We start from the raw sequence: 22,874 nt of genomic DNA, 5'->3' as shown, positions 1-22,874 counted from the left end.
GATATCAGAATAAAGCAGGGATATCTTTTTATCATTGTATTTTGCACCACCATGAGGATTTTTTGCATGCCCGCTATTGTGGTTTTTGTCTCTGTTAAGGAAAAGAAGCCCCCTCCTAGTCCCCAAATAAGAAAGGAAAAATTGGGCTTCCCTGGTGGCGCAGTGGTTGAGAATCTGCCTGCTGATGCAGGGGACATGGGTTCGAGCCCTGGTCCGGGAAGATCCCACATGCCGCGGAGCAACTAGGCCCGTGAGCCACAACTACTGAGCCTGCGCGTCTGGAGCCCGTGCTCCGCAACAAAAGAGGCCGCGATAGTGAGAGGCCCGCGCACCGCGATGAAGAGTGGCCCCCGCTCGCCACAACTAGAGAAAGCCCTCGCACAGAAACGAAGACCCAACACACCCAAAAATCAATCAATTAATAAATAAATTTATTTAAAAAAAAAAAAAAAAAAAAAAAAGAAAGGAAAAATTATGGTTGAATGCCATTACTGTTTTCAATCACTTCAGGATTAAAAGCTCAAACACTTACCAGATAATGTGAGACTGGGCAACCCCTCCTCTCCAAGCCTGTTCTTCATTAAATGAAGATAGTGATTGCGGTTTGGGGAGGTCAAAACAAGATATAAAATACTTTACTAGGCACAGAGCATGCATTCAGCAAGTTTCCTTTCTCCCTTCTGTTACAGCATTGTTCCAGACCAGGTTATTCTAAGGAACACTCAGCAGTTCAACATATGAAGAGATCGATTTATTATTGCACAATAAGTTTTATTATATTAAAACTCACTGCCTGATTCTTGGATCTGAAGGCTTTTAACAAAAGTGGCATAAGCCTGTGGACATACTGCTCCTTCCACACAGAATAATGTCCCTGGAGTCACACCATTCCTGCTTACAGAGAACTGTAAACGGCGGCCTTCTACAGGAAGAAGGAGTTCTAGATAACACCCTCTCCTCCAGAGACACAAACACGTACTGAAGTTGAGGTCACACACAGGTAGGGCTGACGGGCACTCTGCTCTGAAACAAACGCTGACAGAAGTTGGGGTGAGGCCCTTTCCCCCTTGCCTGAGAATACAGATGCGGCTTAGAAAGCCAAGATTTCCTTAGAAACAACCATTACCTCATTTCTAAAATCTCTGCTGGAGGAAAACAGTAAATCTTCACCTAAAAAGAAATTCCAGGACATAAGTTTCAAGTATCCATTTTGTGGGAAGAAACTATAAATTAATACTTTCTATACTTAATTACCACCAGTAGTTATCATTCTTGGAGGTAAAGGAGGTTATTTTAATGGAGAGAAAAATCTGTCTTTTTTCATGAGTTAAAACAGGAAATTGGCAAACCAATGCCCATGGCCAGTTGCCTATCTTTTGTAAATGAAGTTTTACTGGAATACAGCCTCACCCATTTATTTGTATTGTCTATGGCAACTTTCATTCAGCAGAGTTGAGTAGCTACAACACCGTATATGGCTCACAAAGCCTAAAATATTTTCTTAAAATATTTACTATCTGGCCCAATAAGAAAAAGTTTGCCAACCCCTGCGTAGAAATATTGCCATACTAAACTAAGGCTAAGTAAAACTTCATCAGAAAAAAAACTAAAACCACAATAATTGGAATACAAAAATACAAATGACATGCTTGCTCTGATTCAGGCACTTTCAAGATCATAGTTTATTTATTACTTCAGATAAAAAGATAGTATACATATTAGGGAATCCCTTAAAATTCAACTCTAGAGTTATACACCATCTAGTACTTTTGCATTGAATGTTAACCAAAAAAGTCTCTAAACACCTGAAAGCCCCACTAGTAACATGAACTATGGTAATAAAAAATTTGACATTTAATTTGTTCAATATATAGTATTTACATTATGAAACCAATGGAGATATGATAAACAGTGATAAAGAAATAGTAAAAATAAACTCTAAAAAGCAAAGGTTTATATTCTTACAATGTGCTAATTATCATAATTGTATATAAAAATTAAAACATAGCAGAGCTTTCTGTTACAAAACTCTTAATCATCTGAGTTGTAGTCGTTACTTGCTAACGATTTACATGCAACATCTGCTAGTACTGACATCTGATTTTTTTCCCCCAAGAAAGTGTGAGTAGATATTTATTTAAGAGCAGACATTAATTTACTTGTGGACAGAAAAAGATAAAACTGTACTCAAGATTAGTACTGGTCACAAGCCTCTTCTCTACAGAAATGATAAAAATAATAAGACTGAAAAAAATTCCAGAAGGGAGATGCATAGGCAAAGAGTACCATGAATGGCACAGCTCAAAAAATCTTGGGACCAATTAGACACACATGTTTTCTCTCTCCTTCAATGATGAGAGGTCTATTTTGCCATCAAATTACAATGACTGTAGCAAGTAAGGGGCACCAGGTGTACAACTAATTAAACCCTGCAAAATACTCAGATGGGCAGTGGTGGCCAGAAGAAGGAACAACTTCTATATAATTCAAACTATATACAGCATAACTGGAATGCAGCTCATCCCAAACTGGCTGTGTGAAACAATTGGACCTTTATGATTTAATAGTTAAAATTATAACAAGTGTAATAATACAATAGATTTACACGGGAAGCAAGATCCAAGGGGCACTTTATATTATTTACTGTGTATTTCAATTTAAAAATAATTTTGCTAAGTATACATCTCAACTGAGGTCTATGTATAAAATGTCCTAATAGATACAGATATTTACCTTTGGTGAGTTAAAGGCCTTTCTGTGACTTCTGTCTGAATTGCAGGCAGAATGCGAGATGTACATGCACATGTGGGAGAAACTCAACCTGAGGTAATCCAAAAGATGTGCGTGTGAGGAGCCTGGAGGCACTCTGACAGTCAAAGCCCACCAGAACCCAAACAGGCAACAGTGAGGATGGCCACGAGGAATGGAATGCCAGTATGGCAGTGAAACTTTTTTCACAACAGAAAGAGGAAGGCCTCTCGTACCAGCAGAATCCTGCATACATACACAAAAGAAAAAGCCACCCACCATTTCATAAAACAAAAGCCAATTATAGTGTGGGAAGTACAAACTGCAGAAAACCAGAAGTCCCTGGAAGAAAAACGACTGGCTCCCGCGAGAGAAAGGGGGACGCTCGGTTCTGCGCAGGGTCACTTGGTGAAGGCGGCCACCACTGCCCACAGCACCTCGCTGGTGCTGGCCTTCAGACACTCCACCTCAGGGTCTAAGTCCAGGAGCTGCCGCACCCGCTTGGTGGCTAAGTCGTACTGCTCGTCCAGGAGAGGCGCGAACGCGTTCTCCAGGACATCCGAGGCGTGGGCCAGGTAGATGAGGGCCAGCAGGCGCTTGTCCATGCGGTGAGGGTCGTTCACCCATTTGTCGAGAACGGCCTCCTGCACCTTCTTGATGAGGCGCTGCTTAATGTTGTTGTTGGTGAGGGGATGTGTCGTCATGTCAAAAAGAAGGAAGTTCTGTTTCTCGGTTGTCAATACGCCCTTTTCTACCAGGTTTTTAGCTAATCGTTCCCGCACGTTTCTTAACTGATAATGCAATTTTAACGGATTCCACGTCTCGCCTAAAAGAAAGATTCCCGAAGTGAGAAATGATAGGTATTATCTGCTAATCTTATTAAATTTTGTACTGTTAAAATGAACAGTAACATTTGACTTTTTTTCCTCCAGAGAAACAGAAGAAAATCCAACTATGTTTTCTTGCCAACTAAACCATGAACCCCTTGATGGCCAGGCCTTCGGCTTCTAGGCACCTGGCACATGATTTTCAGGCACAACAGTTACTCAAGCTGAAAGCAGTCTCCAAACCAGCTCCCCTAATGCGGAAATAAGCCAAATATCAATATTAAATTATGTTTGGCTTCTCTCTAGCTACTGTCAAAAAGCAGCCAATAGCAAAATATGAGATTTCATTTCTGTTAAACACCCATCTGCAACAAAAAGAGAAAAGAATTAAAAAGTTCCCTGATTAATACGTTATTCCTGAACTGCTACATATACCTGACCTATAAAGCTGGGAAGGCCTGTTTAGGCAATGCTATTCTTTGCTGACAAATAATATAAACCTAATTATAGAAGGACAAAACATTTTCATCATTTTAATCTTGTCATCTATGTGTATTTCCCTTTGAGACAGAAATACTTAAAATAAAACCAAGGGACTTCCCTGGCGGTCCAGTGGTTTAAGACTTCACCTTCCAATGCAGGAGGTGCGGGTTGGATCCCTGGTTGGGGAGCTAAGATCCCACATGCCTTGGAGCCAAAAAACAACAACAACAAAAAACACACAAAAAAATCCTCAGAAGCAATACTGTAACAAATTCAATAAAGACTTTAAAAATGGTCCACATCAAAAAAATCTTAAAAAAAAAAATAATAAAACCAAATATTTTTCACTAAAACAGTTTTTTTCTTTATAGAAGACTAGAAGGAAATATATCAAAATATTAATCTTGATTATTTGGGGGATTATATGTGACAAATTTTCTTTTTTGTAATTTTTGTATTTTCCAAATAATCTCCAATGAACATGTAACTATTTGGGTAATTTGAAAAAAATACTATAGTACCTTTCTAAATTGGGACATGTCAGAGATCAACCACTGGCACTTTTATTATATGCAAAAGCTGAAATTTTATAATATTGAGAAAAACCAAATTGTACTGTCTACTACAGCAGCCATTAACTATATAGGGCTATTAAATTTAAATTAATAAAAAAACTCAGGGAATTCCCTGGCAGTCCAGTGGTTAGGACTCCATGCTTCCACTGCAGGGGGCCCAGGTTCGATCCCTGGTCAGGGAGCTAAGAACCTACAAGCCCTGCAGCACAGCCAAATAAATAAATATGGAGGGAAAACAACTCAGTTCCTCAGTTGCCCTAGCCACGTTTCAAGTGCTCAACAGCCAAGTGGGGCTAGAGGTTACTGAGCGGACATCACAGAAATAAAACATTTCCACTGTTGCAATTAGAAATCTGCATAAAATATATGAAACAACTGTTCAGATGCTAGTCAAAAGGCAGCCCAGAGCTGTGACCTTTTGAGACAAACCTCACTGAGCCCTACTACTGCCCAAGCTTGCTACCCAAAGGCACATGCCAGGCAGCAGAGCAGAAGAGAAGACCTCAAGTAGAGCACAGAACTCACACTGTGTAAAAAGGCAGAGATCAGAGCTGGGGGAGGCTAAGGCAGCTGGAATATGCAAGGCAGAGTACTGGAGAAGAGGGGATTTGCAGAATAAGAGCTCTAGAAATCTGCGTGGTGTTCGCTTGAGTCTGGCTAAAAACAAAGCCACATGTGTTATGGTGAGAAACTCCACAAAACAAGGTAAAAAAAAAAAAAAAAATTCAAGAAAGTTGTAACGTGAACAATTCCAAGAGTTCACAGAGGGCTAGGAAAAATATGCATGCCAATTAGCCTGAGTGGAAAGGTCTCACTGAACACCCAGGACATTCAGAAAGGATTCCAGAAGGATCACATCTTAGTAATAGGGCTAAACTAGCCCTTGAGTAAAGGCTACTCCAGACCTGGCCTAACAAAGCTTACAAACAAACTGATCCACAAGTAACTTAACTGCCTAGCAAAACAAATTTCAACAGTCTTTAAAGACAAACAAAATTCAGCACACAACAACACAGCATTCACAATGTCCAGCATCCAATAAAAATTACTAGACTTGTGAAGAAGCAGGAGAATGTGACCCAAAACTAAGGGGAAAAAAATATCAACAGAAACAGTCAAACAGGGACTTCCCTGGTGTCTTCCCAGTGGTTAAGACCCTGCACTTCCATTGCAGGGGGCGCAGGTTCAATCCCTGGGTAGGGAACTAGGATCCCGCGTGCCACACAAGCAAAAAAGAAAGTCAACCAAATCTGACATGACCCAGAAATAACAGAGACAATGGCATTAGCAGACAAGGAGTTTAAAATGGCTATTATAAATATCTAAATAATTTAAAGGAAAACATGAGCACAATGAAGAGAAAACAAGAGCTTTTCTTTTTTAAAGGCTAAAATGATCTGGAACTGCCATTTTACATTTTGTTATTCACGCTATAAAACTAGGGACTTGAAAAAAAACTGTCAATTAAATAATGAAGAAATGGTACCATGAATCATTATTAAAGTCATCTTCTACATTTAAAGAAAACATAACCACGACTTCCCTGACAGTCCAGTGGTTAAGACTCCATGCTTCCACTGCAGGGGGCACGGCTTCAATCCCTGGTCAGGGAACTAAGATCCCACATGCCATGAGGCACAACCAAAAAAAAAAAAAAAAAGATTAAAAGCAAAAAATAAAAATAAAGAAAACAAGAAAAGATAACCTTTTCAAATAAAAAACCCTGGCAAATCAGCTTCCACAAAAAGAAAAACAATCATTGCATTCAATTTCCTTGATAACTTCAAAAAGTAAAAGAGCTGAAATATATTTGGGGCCCTATTAGATTTTAAAACTTAATAGTACAAAAGAAAAATATAACTCAATAATAAATGAAATTCTACTTACTTTCAATTTCTGGTGTTAAATTAGCCCACACCTACATTTAATGTTAAGAAATCATTAACAAAAACAAAAAACAACGAAAAAAGAGAAATCATTAACAGTTACTTGATGAAGCACTATAGCATAACAGGTTATGAGAGCAAGCTCTGGAGCCAGACTGTTTGGATTTGAATTCCAATTTGGTCATTTCCTAGCAGTGCAACCCTGGGCAAGGCTTCTTACCTCTCTATTCCTCTGTCTTTTCATCTGTAAAGCAATGAAAACAACTCTTTCCAGCTCACAAGGGTTATTATGAGGATTAAGTTAAGTTAAAGACATATCAAGTTCTTAGAATAGAGCCTGGTACATGGTAAGCTTGCAATAAACGTTAGCTATTATTATTTATCCATGTGCAGAATCAGCACTTTGGCAGAAAGAGTTTATCCTACTTATAATGGTCTAAAAAAATCATACTAGGTGCTGAGAATGCAGACATTAGTAACACATATTTCTTTTTATTTATTTACTTATGTTATTTATTTATTTTTGGCTGCATTGGGTCTTCGGTGCTGCGCACAGGCTTTCTCTAGTTGCGATGAGCGGGGTCTACTCTTCATTGCGGTGCACAGGCTTCTCATTGCGGTGGCTTCCCTTGTTGCGGAGCGCAGGCTCTAGGCGCGCAGGCTTCAGTAGTTGTGGCACGCAGGCTCAGTAGTTGTGGTGCACGGGCTTAGTTGCTCTGTGGCATGTGCGATCTTCCCGGACCAGGGTTTGAACCCGTGTCCCCTGCATTGGCAGGCAGATTCCTAACCACTGCGCCACCAGGGAAGTCCTAGTAACACATATTTCTAACTCTAGAAATTTTAAATCAAATGAAGGGAACATTCATAATATAACAACTAACTGTACTTAACTGGCTAGAATAAGATGTAAATAGGGCCATAAAAACAATATGAACCAAGAGCCCAGAGGAATAAGAAATTACTTGAGTTTGATGTTAAGGGCACACAACTTTCAAAGGTTAGTTATAACTTTCATTTTTCAATTGTTGTACCAACCCACTCTCTCCCCAATAAATGCCTGCCGTAACTTTCACCAGACAGTTTGGGTTTTGTTTTGTGCTTTCTAATATCATTGGCACGTGGTAGGCAGCCTAAGGCACCAGGCTAGAATTAGCTAGGTTGTGTTTTCCAACATTCTTAAATTACTTTTGGAAATTCAAACTAATAAACACAAAATAATCAATAGCCAAATTCACGTAAAAGCCCATAAAAAACTATAGTTCAAATCCAAGGTTAATTAATTAACTATACGCATAATAATAATTTGTCAGTTATCAAAGAAGTACTATTCCCTGGCAACACACTAGTCAATTAGGAAGTTATTCTATGTCTCAGAAAACATCTTGGCTATCTATTCTCAAATAATTGTTGGGGCGGGAGGGGGGGGGTTTTAAGATTATTCTAAGAAACTTATAGGTCAATTTCTCTTTACAGACCTGAAAAAACCAGAAATCCCTCTGATGCTGCTATACAATGATTTTTTTCCTCTCATTGGAAATAAATGGTATTAGCAGTTTATAACTCACTGTCTATTGTATTGAAGTCATGCTAATAAGGCTTATCCACACCTTATCCACAATTAAATCTTACATACTGCACCCAATAGAACAAGTAATGCTTATTACAAAGTTCCTGTGACAAATTCCTCAAATCCAAAATATGCTACCTTAGTTTAATGTTGCTACTAAGAAAGAGAAGAGCCTGAACACAGACCAACCTTCAAATAATGTGTTCCATTTATGACTGGACCTTCTTGTGGGCAATCATTTCTGCCTCGGAGGAAGTAACAAAAAAGGACTCAGACATCATCATCTTTTGATGCAGTTCCCTGGAAAAGGGCAAATCTTGTGTGCCCACTCCAACAAAAATGTTATTCAGCTTTCCTCAGGTATTTTTTAAAAATGAAAAAATCCCGTAAGCAGAAAGCTGAACCAGTATGGGTAATATGTAAATGTTGTTTGATACTATTTTGAACACTCCAAAAAAGGCACGATAAAATAACTGAGTGGTGGGACTTCCCTGGTGGTACAGTGGTTAAGAATCCACCTGCCAATGCAGGGGACACGGGTTCGAGCCCTGGTCCAGGAAGATCCCACATGCCGCGGAGCAACTAAGCCCATGCGCCACAACTACTAAAGCCCACGTGCCTAGAGCCCGTGCTGCGCATCAAGAGAAGCCACCGCAATGAGAAGCCTGTGCACCACAATGAAGAGTAGCCCCTGCTCACCTCAACTAGAGAAAACCCATGCGCAGCAACAAAGACCCAATGCAGTCAAATATAAACATACATACATACATACATACATACATACATAAATAAATAACTGAGTGGTCAAAGTGTCTTGGCATCCTGACATTTCTGCCTTTTATTTTATTTTTGTCTATTTGGGCTTTTGTTTTTTTAATTTTATTTTGGTTGATTTACACTTCCGTCTTTTATTTTAAAAGAACCAAATTAATCTAAATCCAAAGAATAAAGTTACCCCTGAGATTAGCATACTTAAGACAACAGTATAAACTGGGGTGGGAGGAGGGGAGTTGGTTAAGTGAAGAGAAGATACAATAAAGGTTTAACCTATACTATCTACTAAAAGATTTAGCTGCTTCAATTTAAGCAGAATGTTGAATATCTTTTAAATATACTGTAACAAACCCCCAATGGAGGAATAATGTTCAAAATTCTAGATTAAAAGATGTTACTGTGATCCATATTGTCATTCATCCTAAATTACTCACTATGCAAAAAAGACTTTATAAGTTATACAAGCAAATTTTAAATGTATAGAATTTATTTATAGTTCACTCTTTTATAAAGGAAACTGAGAAGTATATACGGAGAGGAAAAGTGCTTCAAAGGTTATTTATATCCCACTGCCCAACAATTATTTCAGTGAAAATGACATACTGGCAGGCACCTAAATAATTTCACTACAAAAAATTTCCATCTTCCTTGACATCATGTTACCAAAAAAAAGCAGCTTTATTCATAAATTTGGCAATCTAGCGACACCTTGTGACCAAACTGATCAATTACATATCTTAAGACTTCAGAAAGCAAAAAATACTGTTCTTGAAAACAGAAAGTAGTCTTTAAACTTTTTACTCTTTGCCTCAAATACACATATTTATTAGTTCTTTTAATTAAAAAGATATACAAGTAATATTTAAATATCACTAATTTTAACATGTATATATGCACACTGTAAATAACAGTAAGATGAACCCCTGGGTATCCATCCTCCCACCCCAGGTAAAGAAGAAAGCTTCATCAAGACCTTAGATGCTCCCCTTGTGTCTTCTCTGCCTCAGAGGTAACCACCAAACAAACTTAGGTTAATCATTCTTTTTTCTTTACATATAGTCTCACCATCTATGCACGTATCCCTCAACAATACAGTACAATACATAGTTTTGAAAACCTAGTAACAAGTACAGACTTAACTGTGTAAGGATAGGTCCACCAATTTTACCACCCCCTCTAATCCCTCTGAACAGGAACACTTCCTTCTTTCTGTCTCATTTTTACCTTTCAAAGGCCCAATCCAAGTTCCACTTCCTCCAACTACTAAAGCTCCCAAGGATTTCTCTTCTCTGGGCTACTGCACTTTCACAGAACCATACTATTAAACTCTAATCTGTTATCAATCTGTTATTAGAAATACACAACTGGGGACCTCCCTAGTGGTCCAGTGGGTAAGACTCCGTGCTCCCAATTGCAGGGGACCCAGGTTTGATCCCCGGTCGGGGAACTACATCCTGCATGCATGCCGCAACTAAGATCCCGCATGCTGCAACTAAAGATCCAGCGCAGCCTAAATAAATAAATAAATAAACAGAAATATACAACTGTTCTGCAAATGAATTTTAAGATTCTTTTAGTATGGAAGCACTTCTTTTTAAATTTCATAGTACCTACATCAGTATTGTTGCAATAACTGGTATTTGATACCACTCATTATTTTGAAGCAACTAAAAAATTTTAAATCAACAAACTGACCCACAGAACTGAACACTTAAAAATGGTTAAAATGGTGTTAGGTTGGATACAATTTTTTATTAAAAATCAGCAAGCACTAGCAGTACTTTTAACTAGGTGGGAAGTAGATATTTTCTTAATTTAAAAGAAATGTGCTTTTTTTCTCCTTCTCCCACTCCAGATTCCTTTCTTTTACGCTGAAATTACAGGTCATTCCTATTATACATCAGGAACATGCAACCAAAGTGCTATAGATGATATTTTGGCATTTACAGCCATCCTAAACTTCACAGGATGTTGTTTAAAAAAATTTAAAAACCACTTTCTTAGTATTAGCTTCTTGGTTTACACAAATTCCTAACTCAAATGGACACTCTGTTTCACAAAATCTTAATTATATTTAATACTTTTGAGAAAAGCTTATAGACTTTTGCCCTCCTTTCACTCAACCAAGTGAGAACAGCGCACACAGCTCAAGTTGAAAACCACTTTCATTTATCATACACATTGAGTACTGGATAAGCTACATGCATAAAATGTTACATAACAGGTAAAGTTTAAGACATATACAGCCACCTTAAACGGTGAGATTCAACTCTTTGCAAGCCATACTCCCTGTGTACCATGCGTACATAACAAAGGAAATCCAGTGCTCTAAGATATATTATTAACCCAAATCCCAATGTGCCATTAACATATATGATGTAAGATAAAGAGACTGTTGATGGATGAAGCATCTGAAAACACCTCCAACGTGCTAAGTGGCACCAAAGTGACATCAAAAACATTGACGTTAAGGCAAGACAAACTATATTCCATAAAAAGAACTTTAGCACTCTGACTTACCTGACATACCTCCCAAAAAAAGTAACTACAACTTGAGAAACCCTCCTTTTGGTCAGCTGAGAACCTAATTACAAATTCTAATTTGCACCACGGGAAGTGGTAATGGCCAACAATGGCAGCACAACATGAGCACAACACAAAGACTGCTTAGGCCAGTGAACTCCAGAGAATGTAGAAACGATCCATCAGTTAGAAGGTATTAGCACTTCTATTTTTATCTCAAAAAAATCATATTTGCTAATATTTAACATATGGAGTTAACATCATACCCTCACTGAGTCTTTGTCAGCTGGCCACAGTTTGCTGAATAGGTGGAAGGCTCACCCAAAGAGGGCTGACAATGTTCTGAGCACTGTGACATATAGTCTTGGTATGTGCTGAGTAAGTACCTAGTTTTAACCAAACAAACTTTCATCAAATGGGTAAAGTAATTTTAAAAGATTTCCTACAAAAAAATTATAATTGAAGACGACATCAATATCACAACCACAAAGAAGGAAAAAGGGTCACATTAAAGTTTCTCTTACTCAATGAGGTAAAAAGAAAGTTATCAGCAGATCTACAAGAGGGTGGTCAAAGAAAACCCCTCAAAATTATCAAGACAAACTTGTAAATAAGCTTATGTTCTCTACCAATAAGAAGGAAGAATGAACCCTGCCATAAGTATAAAGTGCCCATTTATTGTCCTACTATCTAAGTTTGGAATATGTGTATTCACATTATAAATAAACAAACATGCAAAACTCAATCTTTTACTGATATAAGAATATCTTCATAATACAACTATTAATTTAGAAACTCTATTTATAAGTGAGAAAAATGACATCATGTTAATTACCAATCTCTGACAACCTCCAAACGTTTTTAAAACAGTCTAAATAGCAATGTATTTGAACATGAAATGAAGTGAGCATAGATGTATGCAGAAGCTATGTTTTATATAACAGTAGAGAGGAACAACAAGCTAACTCAGGTCCTATACTCAAGGATTTTACTATCTAAAGATTAGACAAATACACAAATAACTTTAAAATAATGTAGTCATTAGTGCTATCAACCAAGTAGGTGTTCCTTCCTACAGCTGCACTTCCTGTCTCCTTAAAGTTAGAGGAGGCCATGTGACGTGCTCTGACCAATGAAACCTGAACCACATGTCATTTCTGAGCAGAAATTTAAGAGCCTGGGTGATCTGTTATTCTCTTCTTTCCTTTACAGTAGTGACTGACAGTGCTCCAGATGGTGGCAGCTCCATCTGCCCAGCTGCCAAAATGAGAATGAAGTGGCCTGTGACTGATTTACAGTATGAGTGAGAAATAAACTGTTGTTTTAAGCCACTGAGGTTTTAGGGTTGCTTGTTACCACAGCTTAACCCAGCCTATCCAGAATAAGGTAGCATGAAGTAATTTTGATAAAGAATGACAGGAGCTAAGGAAGCTAAGGAAGTATACAATATCTGATTCACATCTGCTCTGTTTTGTTAAAGGTGATGAAATTTTAAAAACCACTATTTTCCCTATTTAGTGACTGATTAACTTTCAAGATTGCCTAACTAACTCGACAAGCTTTTGGCTATTTTGTCTAAGTTCCTTTCAAAAGGATTTTAAACTTTTACAAAAATCTTTCAGAGAATTCAGTTTTTAGTTTATACACAGAAGCTTACCACTAAGTAATTCAATCCAGTTCTGGACCGTTTCTGGAGGCTGAGTCTCCTTAACGTGCTTTAGAGCTTCATCAAGAAGAACATCCCCTGTTGGAGCATCTGACTTACAAATCACCTAAAATGTAATCAACAAGAATCACATGATCTACTTGATCTTTTTAAACAAAAAACTTAAACAATTATGCAAACATTTCATTATGCTTAAAGCCCCAAGTGTTCATACAGTATCAAAGTTCAGATTTTAAACTAATTCCCTACTAAGGAAATCCAATATTTAACCTAACCGGATTAGCCACAATCATGAATGAAAATTTAGCTACCGTGCAATAATTAGGAAAGCAAAATGGTAGAACAGTTTATACTCATCATAATTCCTTTTACTGCTAAACCTTGGGCTATTTGATCCCAAAATTCATTTTTTAAACATTTATTAGTTATAGAAACAGACTCAATTATATATAAGAATTCAATATATAATAACGGTGGCATTTCACATCAGTAGAGAAATTAATTTTTCAATAGATATTACTAAAACAACTGGCTAACAAATTAGAGGTAAAGTAAGACTTGGCTCCTCAGAGCTTATACCACAATAAAAGATAAAGATTTAAATATGAAATATAGTTGAGGGGATGAGAAAATTTTCTCAAAATTGTGGCAACAAGCAGAATCCTTGAAAATACCAACTGGTCTGATTACATAAAATTTTGAAATACTACAAAACTTTAAGTTAAGATGGATATAGAATCCACTTTAAGAGTAGAAAAACCAGAGGTAGGGTATGAGAGAAGAAAACGCTACACTGCTTTAACCAAGTACTAGATCTTTATAGCCTTATAACGTTCTTGGCTAAACAACAAATTTCTAGTTGAAATTCTATAATATCAAAGTTGAATTTGTTATATTACTTTACATTACCTATTAAGATGTTATGAAATTTAACAGTATTATTTTTAAAATGGGAGTCTTCCCTCAAACTTGTCCTTGACAATACGTCTTTTCCTTTTTGCTCAATCTTATGAAAGGTTAAAAAAAAAATACGGTATCTGAGACAACATGGCCCAATGGAAATATAATTAGAACCAGAAATACAAGCCACAAATCTATTTTTAAAATTTTTAGTAGTTATATTTTAAAAAATGAAAATAGGTGAAATTAATTTTAATATATCTGATTTAACCCACCATAGCCAAAATACTGACATGTAATAAATATTTTTAAATTGAGATTGTTTTACATTCTTATTTTCCCATAGTAAGTCTTCAAACATCCAGGGTGTTTTTATTTACAGCATGTCTCAATTTGCACTAACCACATTTCAAGTGTCTGGCTCAGCCACATGTGGCTAGTGGCTACCATCCTGGACAGTGCAGATACAGAACATCTTCACCATCACAGAGAGTTTGATTGGCAAGTGCTATTCTAGACCATGTTTTTAGTAGGGGGTCAGAGAGAATAAGAAAAAAGAAAGGAGAACTTTGGGAGAAAAAGTTGTATGTCTATATGCTATGGTCATGCCACCACTTCTTACTTCTCATTTACTCCCTAAATCTACTTCCATCTGGCCTGAACACCCAGTGCATGCCCACCCCTTTGAGAATGGTCTCACGTTGACAATAAGCTGGGTATAGTTGGATCTTTTTTCTTATGAAGTTCTGCCCCCCAAATCTCTCTCAGATGGACTATTTTTCTCCATCACCTCTGCAATCATTCTAATCTACCTAACCTGATTAACTTTCCTTGGATTAAGTTTCCTAACTAGCTTCCCTGAACTAGTTTTAGCCTTTTTCAATCCATACTCCTCACTGATCTTTCTAAAGGTAAATCTTATCATGACATTTCAGTTTCCACTTAAAATTCTTCAATAACTCAGAGCAAGTTCCAACTCCTTAACAAAATTCAGCAATGTGTGGCCCACTAGTAAATATTCCTGCCCACACATATAATTTATATTTAGGGTTTTTCTTCTTGGAGGACAAGCCTCATTCTTAAATGTAAACACATAACCAAGGATGACAAGACACTTGAAAGTCTTCAACAAGGAAGAGACCAAAAGAGAAAATAAGAACTGAAGAAACAGATAACACAGATAAAGAAAATTCTCAAAAGAGCAGTAATATCCTCAGGGATTTAAAAGAAAATCTTACATCCATAAAACAAGAAGAATAAGAAGCCACGATGGGCTTCCCTGGTGGCGCAGTGGTTGAGAATCTGCCTGCCAATGCAGGGGACACGGGTTCGAGCCCTGGTCTGGGAAGATCTCACATGCCGCAGAGCAACTGGGCCCGTGAGCCACAACTACTGAGCTTGCGCGTCTGGAGCCTGTGCTCCGCAACAAGAGAGGCCGCGATAGTGAGAGGCCCGTGCACCACAATGAAGAGTGGCCCCTGCTCACCGCAACTAGAGAAAGCCCTCGCACAGAAACAAAGACCCAACACAGCTAAAAATAAATAAATAAATAAAATTAAAAAAAAAAAAAAGAAGCCATGATAAAAAAAAAAGGTTCCTGGAAATCAAAAACATGAAAGCCACAATAAAAAACTCAACAGAGGGTTAAAAGGTAAGAGAGACCAAGAGAATGTCAATTATATCTCAAAAAAGCTAGGAAACAAACCAGAAAGAAAAATAACATAAAAATCAGAAAGAAAATAAAGAACAGCCAAGAGGTCCACTCCACCTTATACAGTTCTAGAAACAGAGTGAAGATACAAGAAATAAAACTTTCCAAAATCAAAAGACACACATTTCTAGATTGAAGAAGTCCAAGCATAGTGAATTTTTAAAGACCCACATCAAGGCATATTATACAATTTCAGAACACTAGAGATAAACAGAAGATCTTAAATGCTTCCAGAGAAGAAAAAACAGGTATCATACAAAGAATGAAAATCAGAAGGGCATCAGACTTTAACAGCAACTCTGTATACTAGAGGACAACAAGGAAATGCCTTAAAAATTCTGTGGGAAAAAAATCTAACATTCTATTCCCAGCCAATCTGTCAAATAGAAATATGGTACAATAAAGGAACTTTCAGGCATGCAAAGTCTCAAAACATTTTCTTCCCACGAAGGTGGAAGAAAACATTAGATCCAGAAAACAGGGGGCTGAAGCAGTAAAAAAAAAGTGACAGGAAGTCCCAGTAGAACCAAAGCATAACCAGTCCAGACTGGAGCACAGGCAAATTTTAATGGAGTTATCTGATGTATCTGAACATTTGAAAATTAATAATCTAACTTTTCTCTGATGGAGCATGTAAGAAAAAAGGAGAGCTACATAGAAAACTTTAAAAAAAGGGACTAACTCTAGAAAAAAACAAAACTATCTAAGAAAGGAAATCATAGGATATAAACTTAACTCTACAGAAAACAGTATTAAGTAACCATATAAAACAATCATTACTGTTTTGCCAAAAATTATGATATAACTCTATTAGGAAGATTGAAAGGTAGCGGTAAAGAGTGGTATGTAAGAAAGCCAAATATTCATCTATTTTTTTGGCTGCGCTGGGTCTTCGTTGCCGTGTGCGGGCTTTCTCTAGCTGCGTCAAGCGGGGGCTGCTCTTCATTGTGGTGCGCAGGCTTCTCATTGTGGTGGCTTCTCTTGTTGCGGAGCATGGGCTCTAGGCGCGTGGGCTCAGTAGTTGTGGCTCACGGGCTCTAGAGCGCAGGCTCAGTAGTTGTGGCGCACGGGCTTAGTTGCTCCGCGGCATGTGGGATCTTCCCGGACCAGGGCTCGAACCCGTGTCCCCTGCATTGGCAGGCGGATTCTTAACCACTGCGGCACCACGGAAGGCCCGCAAATATGCATCTATTTTAAGTAATAGATGTAAGTAAGCAAAGAGCATCTCCAACTGATTTATCAAGAAATGGCAGTATAAGCTTATTTAGAAATATGGAGGTACATGCCCAAATAAGTGAAAACTGTCCCAAGTCGCAAGCTGAATGGTGACCCCCAAAAGGTGTTCATGTCCTAACCCCCAGAATCTAACCCTTAATAAATATTTGTAGATAAAATTAAGTTAAATCAGATCTGGAGATGAGATTGTCCTGGATTATCCAGATGAGCCCCGACATGCAATGAAAGTGTCCTTATGAGTGACATACAAAGGAGAGGGTGATGTAAAAACAGAGGACAGAGAGAGATGCAGCCAGAAGCCAAGGAAAGCCTCAAAGCCATCAGAAGCTAGAAGAGGCAAGGAACAGCACATTGTGGCCTCCAGAACTGTAAAGAGAATTAACGTCTGTTGTTTCAAGCAACTAAGTCTGTGGTAATTTGCTAAGGCAGCCTTATGAAACTAATACAAGGACTGAGAATGGCTGCCGCCCAGATACAAGACTAAGGAGTGGGGAAGGGCAGGTAGAAGACTGCTATCTTTTTTGTTGTCAGTCTTTAAGTACAATTTGATTTTATAACTATCATATATGTATTATCTTAATATAATCAATCATTATTTTTAAATGAATAGATTAAATCATATTGGAGTATTTTTCCAAAAGACCTATCACCTGCCTAGTTAAGATCATACAAACAAGCAGATTGAAATAAAAAGCCCATGCAGGCAGGGAACATGTGTCTCTTGGTCTCCAGTGTATCCCCAGAGTCAAGCACAATGCATGGAAGACTTAAGCACTAAATAAATAAATGATGAATGAATAAATGAATGAAAGAGCAAATAATTTGTTGATAATCAACACAAAACTGGTTCCTGTTCCAAAAAAAACCAAACAGTATCAAAATCTTTTCACTTTAGGTCAGGGCTCCATAACGTTAATGTAAAATTACTTGTAATTTCTATTATTAGTAGTAACCAATGTGTATATTTCATTGATAATTATAATGACAAATTCTTAAGGTTTCTGTCCTCCATAAATCTATGGTTGCACAGTAAAACAAATAAAAATTTTATTCTGCTTTATGACATAGATATCTAAAACAGTAACTTCAAAACTAATCTCATGCCAGCTCATTTGACTCTAAATGACTAGATTTAATTTTAATATTCCACGAGGAATATTTTCTGCCATACCGTGTTTACTTTGCATACAACCTTCAAGAATACATTTCTTTCTTTCCTATAGGATTATTACTCTCTCTGGCATATCAATCAAAAAATGTTCAGTTTTCACCTAAAACTTTTTGGATTTCATTATAAGACAATGTATTAAGGAAAAAATAGCTTTGAAACACCCCACGTCCCCCAAGAAACAATGACAGACTAGAAGAGAAAGAGTCCTGAGTATTTTAGATTGAGGTTAAAGTTAGAAATTCTAAAAACTAGTCAATAATACCTCTATTAACACAGACCTTCACAGTGGAGAGGCAGAGATCTGAAAACTATTCGTATTCTGGCAAAAAGATCAACAGCCTATGGATAGTTAATTTGCACAATACCACTTTTGAGTAGTTACGTCAAGTCTTCCAAATCATGGCTTTCATGAGCAGCAAATAAAGTTTGGAGTCTTTCTGAATATGTAGGATGCAATGGCCAGTGATCCTAACAATGAATTACATTACTCATTATGCGCAAAGAACCAAAAACCCAAGGATGCAAGAAAAGATATGGAAACATGATTCAACAAAGACTTAACTTTAAAATCAACTTCTCTTCTTTAATTTTTGAAAGCTATTAGTAAACAACAAGGTTCTACTGTATAGCACAGGGAATTATATTCAATATCCTGTGATAAGCCATAATGGAAAAGATTATTTTAAAAAATGCAAGTATATGTATAACTGAATCACTTTGCTGTAAGCAGAAATTAACACAACGTTGTAAATCAACTATACTTCAATAAAAAAGAAAACTGTTAGTAGAAACAGTCTTCATTTTTAGGCAGCACAAACTCTTTAAAAAGGAGATGTTATATAGGCCCCCTCTTACCTTTCTTGTTAACAGACTTTTACGTCTCATTCCACAAGCCTCTAGCTGTAACCTTCCTCTCAACGCTAATTCAATTAACATACAGCCACGTAATCCAGATGATATACAGTCATTCCAAAATGATGTGTAACCCTATTTAAAAAAGAAAACAAAAGAGCTAATTTACTTTGAACTCAGAGTCAAGAACAGAAATACTTTTTAGCCAAAGTTATCTCTTGTGCCTTTTACCTTGCATGTCTTTCCATAATTAAAATTAAAATACTGAAAAAATACAGTTACTATACATTATTAAACTAGGATTTTCAGGGACTTACTGTCTTTTCACCACTTTCCTTACATGTGGATAAACAACAAATAACCTTGGAACTCACTAAGTTATGTGCTAATTAGGCTCTTGCAGATTGCAGGCATCAGGGCTCACCGACTCAGTTAACCTTAGATTATAGTGGCTTATTACTAGTATACGTGAGCAAATTAAGAAGCTCAGGAAAAATAATCTAGCCCAATGTAGCCTCATGGAGAATTAGAACATCATTCAATGCTGTTTACAATAAAAATACAAGGTTATATTTGGAAGAATGTATCAGAAAACTTACATATGGGGCCATGCCTAAAGTTCTGAATAACAAACTGTAAAGCGATCGGATTCCCCCACCCCACCAAGAGAAATTTAAGGGCAACATCCAAGGTGGAAAAACAGCCAGACAGAATGAGACTGATAGACATCCAGGGATCTGGGAATTCTCAAGTGAAACAGGCATCACCAGATAAAGTCAGGGCACTCTTTGAGAGCTAATAACTGGGACTGTCCAAATTATGAAGCTATGAACTTTGCCAGCAGAGTTGCCAGCTATTAGTTTAAAGTACCCAACTCTGAAGAGAAAGCAGAAGCTATAAATGGTTCTGGTTAAGGCTCAGAACAAGGTAACATGTAATTTTGATGGGAGGGAGAACAGGTCAATGGATTCTTTGAAGAATGGAGGGCCAGGAATAGGGAGGCCTAGACCCTTGGTTTCGGTACTGTCTTGAGGTCAGTCTTGGTACGTTGCCAGGTCACAGTGGTCAGCTTGTATTTAAGAAGATGACTGACCATCAGGGTCCGTGGGACTTCACCACTGACACAAGGACTTAAATGACGAAGCTACCGCTTCTGAGAATGAAGGCTTTGGGAAAATAAAAATTTGGATGAAGGGAGCCACAAGGAGATCAACAAAAATATGAATTCAAAGAGGGAGATTTAAATGTGAGGCAGGGAAAGCAAACACTGACTAGATTTGAGGGAATCCTCTTAAACTTAAGTGTTAGGGATCTGATTAAATTAAGACTGCCAGATATTAGCTAAGTGGTTAATAAGACCAATAACTTACAGACATTAGGTACAAACGATGGCTTCTGTATCCATCCAAAACAATTAAAGCCCTAGGAAGCCTAGGAATGGATTCACATAAAATCAAAGTTACAGCTATTGGGCTTCAACTGGCCTGGACATACAGATGGAGTTCCTAGGTGAGCCTCTAAAAACTATAAACAATAGAGTACACCTCATAAAACAGTGATGGATGTAGACAGGAGAATGCCCTGTCTCTGCAGCCTGGAAATTTCAGATGAACAGTACTCATTAGAAGCTTACATCTGCTAGCAGAGAACAAAATACACCTCAGCCTCAACTGCTCTCAGAGTAATGGCATACCCAGAGATGTTAGCAAAATGGAGTCTCTGATAACAGACGTCAAAGATCTACATTTAATGAACGGCTTTTGGGCATTAACATAAAAAGACACATGCTTAAACAGAATTGATTTCATGTGGGAAAATAGACAAATGGGCGCAGACAGTTCTGTAGCAAAGCTTCTGGGACACATGAGCAATATTCCAAAAATAAATGAAGCCATCAAAGCCATACCAAGGGGCTTCCCTGGTGGCGCAGTGGTTAAGAATCCGCCTGCCAATGCAGGGGACATGGGTTCGAGCCCTGGTCCAGGAAGATCCCACATGCCGCGGAGCAACGAAGCCCGTGCGCCACAACTACTGAGCCTGCACTCTAGAGCTCGCGAGCCACAACTACTGAAGCCTGCGCGCCTAGAGCCCGCGCTCTGCAACAAGAGAAGCCATCGTAATGAGAAGCCCGCGCACCACAAGGAAGAGTAGCCCCCGCTCACCGCAACTAGAGAAAGCCCATGAGCAGCAACAAAGACCCAACACAGCCAAAAATAAATTAATTAATTAAAAACAAAACAAAACAAAAAAGCCATACCAAGCAACAGAACAGTCCAGCATGTTGATGACACCTGGTAAAATCTGCATCATAAAAGTAGGATCAGGAATTAAGCAAGTTGCAGGAGGTAGGAGGCAGGGGAGAAAGGGTACTAAAAAGGGAAGTGTTAAATTAAAAACTTTTATGGCATTACTGGATAAAATGACAACACCATCCTTAAGAATTACATCTATTAGAGAGAAAGCAGTATGTTGGAAAAGAGTCAAGTGAATCTGGTCATGATCTAGGCCAGCAAGATTCTGCAGTGAATCCATGTCACAACACATGTGAGCAGAGCTACTGAGAAGCCGGAGCACCAGCTTAGGCCTTGCCAAGTGCTAAAGAGCCCTTACATCTTTTAATCTCTAGTGTTAACCTTAAAACTAGATTTCATCGATCCCCAAACATATATTTTAGAAATTTAGTATCTCCATATGAGATAACAGATGCTAAACCTACTGTGGTAATCATTTCATGATACAGGCATGCCTCAGAGATAACACGGGTTTGGTTCCAGACTACCACAATAAAGCCAATATCACAATAAAGCAAGTAACACAAATGTTTTGGTTTCGTAGTGTATATAAAAGTTATATTTACACTATACTGTAGTCGATTAAGTGTGCAATAGCATTATGTCTTAAAAAAAAAGTATACACCTTAACTTAAAAATACCTTATTGCTAAAAAATGTTAACCGTCATCTGACTACGCAGCATTGCCACAAACCTTCAATTTGTAAAACATACAATATCTGTGAAGCACAATAAAGCAAAGCACAATAAAATAAGGTATGCCTGCATATGTAAATCAAACCATGATGCTGTACACTTTAAATTTATATAGTGATGTATGTCAATTATCTCTCAATAAAACTGAGGGCAAATGTTTTTTTGTTTTTTTTTTTTAAATTTTATTTATTTATTTATTTATGGCTGTGTTGGGTCTTCGTTTCTGTGTGAGGGCTTTCTCTAGTTGCGGCAAGTGGGGGCCACTCTTCATCGCGGTGCGCGGGCCTCTCACTATCGCGGCCTCTCCCGTTGCGGAGCACAGGCTCCAGACACGCAGGCTCAGCAATTGTGGCTCACGGGCCTAGTCGCTCCGCGGTATGTGGGATCTTCCCAGACCAGGGCTCGAACCCGTGTCCCCTGCACTGGCAGGCAGATTCTCAACCACTGCGCCACCAGGGAAGCCCGGGAAAATGTTTTATCTCTGATATTGGGATGCATTTTTAAATAGATGGTACCTTAGATTAAAGGAAATATGGTATTTTAACTACTGAGCTAACCTTAACCCATGGAAGAGGGAAGAGACAGGTGGCATAGGCCTCACAGGTGCCCAGCAGTGTAATGATGAACTAGAGCCTACCGTGTCAGTTACTGGGCATCTTAAAACTTGGTACAAGATTGGGTGACTGAACTTCCAGATCCAGGCATGCCATCGATCCACCTGACTTCTCAGTGGAAAAGACTTTATAAGAGCAGGTCAGTAACAACCACATTGCCCAGAGGATTCTGTCCTCAGATAAACCACTACTCTCTGAAACAATTACAAGAAGCTGCAGTCTAAACAGGATGGTTATATATTCAGGGCATGAATGTGTTTATGCCCCAGTAAAAATCTTATACCGTATCTGTCAAAAAGGCAAGCCAGCCACATTAAAAAAGATGGTTAAAATAGGTCAGGAAGACCTGACAGT

General features: G+C 38.0%; 2 protein-coding genes across 3 annotated transcripts in view; one reads left to right on the top strand and one right to left on the bottom strand.

The window, feature by feature from the left end:
* Window positions 1-1,653: 1,653 nt before the first annotated feature.
* GOLPH3 (golgi phosphoprotein 3) overlaps window positions 1,654-22,874 on the bottom strand; it is a 52,719-nt gene continuing 31,498 nt past the window's right edge. The window contains exons 2-4 of one of the 2 annotated variants that reach the window (XM_082453858.1): window positions 18,923-19,054; window positions 13,041-13,155; window positions 1,654-3,574 (exon numbers count right to left, since the gene is read on the bottom strand). In XM_082453858.1, the coding sequence (XP_082309984.1) occupies window positions 3,150-3,574; window positions 13,041-13,155; window positions 18,923-19,054 (672 nt within the window). In that variant the 3' untranslated portion in view covers window positions 1,654-3,149. The remainder of the gene's footprint in view (window positions 3,575-13,040; window positions 13,156-18,922; window positions 19,055-22,874) is intronic. The other variant, XM_082453859.1, reaches the window with a different exon arrangement.
* SUB1 (SUB1 regulator of transcription) overlaps window positions 21,471-22,874 on the top strand; it is a 354,409-nt gene continuing 353,005 nt past the window's right edge. The window contains exon 1 of the mRNA XM_082453887.1: window positions 21,471-21,474. The gene's annotated coding sequence lies outside the window, so the exon portion shown is untranslated. The remainder of the gene's footprint in view (window positions 21,475-22,874) is intronic.

This window comes from Balaenoptera physalus (assembly GCF_965194825.1).
Source record: "Balaenoptera physalus genome assembly, chromosome: 3".
Taxonomy (NCBI): Eukaryota; Metazoa; Chordata; class Mammalia; order Artiodactyla; family Balaenopteridae; genus Balaenoptera; species Balaenoptera physalus.
The sequence above is the reverse complement of the archived record's forward strand: the minus strand, read 5'-3'. Positions and strand labels throughout refer to the sequence as shown.